We start from the raw sequence: 4395 nt of genomic DNA, 5'->3' as shown, positions 1-4395 counted from the left end.
GTGCCGCGTGACTCCGCCCTCTCACGCAGGGCCGCCGCTATAAAGCCGCGGGCCACTGTCTGATCGGCGTCCCACTATTGTGGAAGCAGGACGCTGACCAAACAGGCCTCTCTTGCTCCATACCAGGACCCAGAAACAACCGGAGTGCAACGGGGAGGCAAGACTCCCCCATACAGTACCTCTGGCTCATCATAAAGTGCAAGTATACAGGCTGCGGCCAGATCTATTGAACTGCTAAAGATCCATTGAACTTGCTGTCACAACCTCATACCTAATTGAATTGCTATGACCCATTGAATTGCTATTGATTCATTGAACTGCTATTGATGCTAATATCAGCTGTCACAACCTCATACCTATTGAACTGCTATGATCCATTGAATTGCTATTGATCCATTGAACTGCTATTGATCCATTGAACTTTTATTGATGCTATTATAAACTGTCACAACCTCATACTTATTGCGCTGCCATTTATCTAGTATCATCTGTTATAACCTCATACCTATCACAGTGTAGAAGTGCTTAAAACGGGGCGTGATGTTTAGTAGCTCCCTCCTCGCCGTGAAACCATACTTGGCTTAAGAGGTGGAGCTACACTCTGATACCCGTCTCTCAGAGGGAAATTCCAATCTGCATCTGTGGTCCATTGAACAGTTAAAAACCCCAGGCAGGGTGTTACACTAACTATGTAACCAAACACAATCTCCTCCGCCATCTTCAGATCATAGAATTGTATCACCGAACTGTAAAACCCAATAAAATCACCAAATATCTACAAAGATACATCGAAGCAACAAACACATCAATGTTTACATTAGCAGAGACACTCAACAAGATTGTCATTTACACCCCGATATCAGAGAATACACATATGATGATAGAAGATAATAAGGGGGGTCACATCCTATTCATAGTTCAGGCCGATCAGTGGACGTGATTAATGTAAATTTCCACAATAGTTCTCAGTAGTGACGGCAGACTTACCTCCACCTCCCTCTATTCTCTGTTCTCACTGTCAGTTGTTGGATCTCACATCCTTTGTATGACCGGCAATACAATGTTCAGCAAGATTTCCCCTCTGGTTACTGTTTCCTATTCTGTATAACAATCGGTATTCAGACTTACACTGGACGGAGAGCAGCCGAAGGGTTAATCTGAGTGTGACACAGACTGTGCTGACCATGAGTCACTCCTGTCCGCTCTCTGTGCCAGGGGCAGCACTAATCAACCACCAAGAGGAATCTAAAATGACATGTTATGCCCGCATAGTACAAAGGGAAAGTCCATCCAAAAGTAATACCTGAGGTACTGGTTGAGCTGGGTGGGCGGAGTCAGCCACGGGAGTTTTATATGTCTTGGATATTCTTAACTCTGTTCCTGTCTACCTGGGAGTATAGGATGTCTCTGCCCAAATGTATGTGACCACATCCTCCCACCACAATCTATAGAATGTTAACTAATGAAATCAAGCAGGTTGGTGGGAGCTCCTTATAATGTGCACAGCATGTGTACAGACCCGGGAACTCAGCACAGGGGTGGTGGGAGCTCCTCATAATGGGCACAGCGGGTGTACAGACCCGGGAACTCAGCACAGGGATGGTGGGGGCTCCTCATAATGGGCACAGCGGGGGTACAGACCCGGGAACTCAGCACAGGGATGGTGGGGGCTCCTCATAATGGGCACAGCGGGGGTACAGACCCGGGAACTCAGCACAGGGATGGTGGGGGCTCCTCATAATGGGCACAGCGGGGGTACAGACCCGGGAACTCAGCACAGGGATGGTGGGGGCTCCTCATAATGGGCACAGCGGGGGTACAGACCCGGGAACTCAGCACAGGGATGGTGGGGGCTCCTCATAATGGGCACAGCGGGGGTACAGACCCGGGAACTCAGCACAGGGATGGTGGGGGCTCCTCATAATGGGCACAGCGGGGGTACAGACCCGGGAACTCAGCACAGGGATGGTGGGGGCTCCTCATAATGGGCACAGCGGGGGTACAGACCCGGGAACTCAGCACAGGGATGGTGGGGGCTCCTCATAATGGGCACAGCGGGGGTACAGACCCGGGAACTCAGCACAGGGATGGTGGGGGCTCCTCATAATGGGCACAGCGGGGGTACAGACCCGGGAACTCAGCACAGGGATGGTGGGGGCTCCTCATAATGGGCACAGCGGGGGTACAGACCCGGGAACTCAGCACAGGGATGGTGGGGGCTCCTCATAATGGGCACAGCGGGGGTACAGACCCGGGAACTCAGCACAGGGATGGTGGGGGCTCCTCATAATGGGCACAGCGGGGGTACAGACCCGGGAACTCAGCACAGGGATGGTGGGGGCTCCTCATAATGGGCACAGCGGGGGTACAGACCCGGGAACTCAGCACAGGGATGGTGGGGGCTCCTCATAATGGGCACAGCGGGGGTACAGACCCGGGAACTCAGCACAGGGATGGTGGGGGCTCCTCATAATGGGCACAGCGGGGGTACAGACCCGGGAACTCAGCACAGGGATGGTGGGGGCTCCTCATAATGGGCACAGCGGGGGTACAGACCCGGGAACTCAGCACAGGGATGGTGGGGGCTCCTCATAATGGGCACAGCGGGGGTACAGACCCGGGAACTCAGCACAGGGATGGTGGGGGCTCCTCATAATGGGCACAGCGGGGGTACAGACCCGGGAACTCAGCACAGGGATGGTGGGGGCTCCTCATAATGGGCACAGCGGGGGTACAGACCCGGGAACTCAGCACAGGGATGGTGGGGGCTCCTCATAATGGGCACAGCGGGGGTACAGACCCGGGAACTCAGCACAGGGATGGTGGGGGCTCCTCATAATGGGCACAGCGGGGGTACAGACCCGGGAACTCAGCACAGGGATGGTGGGGGCTCCTCATAATGGGCACAGCGGGGGTACAGACCCGGGAACTCAGCACAGGGATGGTGGGGGCTCCTCATAATGGGCACAGCGGGGGTACAGACCCGGGAACTCAGCACAGGGATGGTGGGGGCTCCTCATAATGGGCACAGCGGGGGTACAGACCCGGGAACTCAGCACAGGGATGGTGGGGGCTCCTCATAATGGGCACAGCGGGGGTACAGACCCGGGAACTCAGCACAGGGATGGTGGGGGCTCCTCATAATGGGCACAGCGGGGGTACAGACCCGGGAACTCAGCACAGGGATGGTGGGAGCTCCTCATAATGGGCACAGCAGGAGTACAGATCCTTCTGTTATCGAGAAGAGAAGGTGTTCTGTAGTCCTGTTGCAGAGTGACAACACTGCACCTCCATAGATACAGTACAGTGATTGAGTGTTGTCACCTTAGGGAAAGGAGTGTGTTACTGACAGAGAATAATAATAACGAATGCAGACGCCACATCTGAGGTCTGGTAAGCTGCAATGTATCACATTTTTGTGCCACTTTTTCACCCGGAGATAATATCATATAACTGTGGAGCGAGTCTACTCTTTCCCTTTAATCCTGAACAGACTGGCTGAATCAGGAAAACAAAATGAGAATATTGGACGTCACTGCTTTGCCTTGTGCAAAAAGCAACCAATCAGGAAATATAGCTGGCATAAATAGGTATACAGATAATAACAAGTTTTGTTTCTCTATGCAATGCTGGCAGATCACAGCTGGTGGGAGGGGCCGGCAGGGTGATGTGCATAGCTTCCTGAAAACATCACAGCACCCGGCCTCAGCACTTCTCTCAGGAGCCCTCAGCTTTGACGCAAGCAGTGGGCTGGCTCTTGGGAGGAGTTATGCAAATATAAAAAATGTCTTGAAGGGTGGGTGTCAGTGAGGGCATTTCTAGGCAGACTGTATTGACATGCAGACCGCCCGATGCAATGGCCGCATATGATGCTGAGCTCATGACTGAAGAACTATAATCTAATGAATGAAAGGGGAGGGCGAGGGACAGGCTGGGAAGGGAAGTGATAGATGATGCTGGACATCCTCCAGCCAGGAAATGAGGTGGGCTTTGTCTGATTTGCTGCAGTTTCTAATGCACATTGTAAAAAGTTATGGGTTTTACCCATAATGCCTAATAAACTGATACTGCAATATGATTGGCAGAACAAAGTAATGCATTTTCCACCCCATTGCCTTACAACCTACACACACACACAAATCCCAATTGGATCCTCTCTCTCTCTCTCTCCTCCGCCTTACCTGATGTCCGGTTCTGCTTCAGGAACTCCTCCTGCAGTCTTTGGCCAGCTTGCTGCGCCAGCTCCAGGGGCTGGGAGAAGAAGACGTCCCCGCAGGTGCAGCTGATGTCGGCTCCGCAGAAGACCAGGGCTTGTGTCTCCGTCAGGTCACTGGTGGTCACAGCAACACAGAGAGCCTGTGCAGAGAAGAAAGCGTTTTAGGAATCTCACCAAAC

General features: G+C 52.8%; 1 protein-coding gene across 1 annotated transcript in view; it reads right to left on the bottom strand.

Moving 5' to 3' along the window:
* The window catches only part of ARAP1 (ArfGAP with RhoGAP domain, ankyrin repeat and PH domain 1), a gene marked incomplete at its 5' end in the record, with an annotated part of 27487 nt that extends 23110 nt beyond the window's left edge, over positions 1-4377 (bottom strand). The window contains one exon of the mRNA XM_018574279.1: positions 4182-4377. Within this exon, the coding sequence (XP_018429781.1) occupies positions 4182-4377 (196 nt within the window). The remainder of the gene's footprint in view (positions 1-4181) is intronic.
* Positions 4378-4395: the final 18 nt, after the last annotated feature.

Source organism: Nanorana parkeri, unplaced genomic scaffold (genome assembly GCF_000935625.1).
Source record: "Nanorana parkeri isolate BGI_ZX_2015 unplaced genomic scaffold, ASM93562v1 scaffold2856, whole genome shotgun sequence".
NCBI classification, from domain to species: Eukaryota; Metazoa; Chordata; class Amphibia; order Anura; family Dicroglossidae; genus Nanorana; species Nanorana parkeri.
Note: the sequence above shows the minus strand (reverse complement) of the source record. Positions and strands in the feature narration are given on the sequence as shown.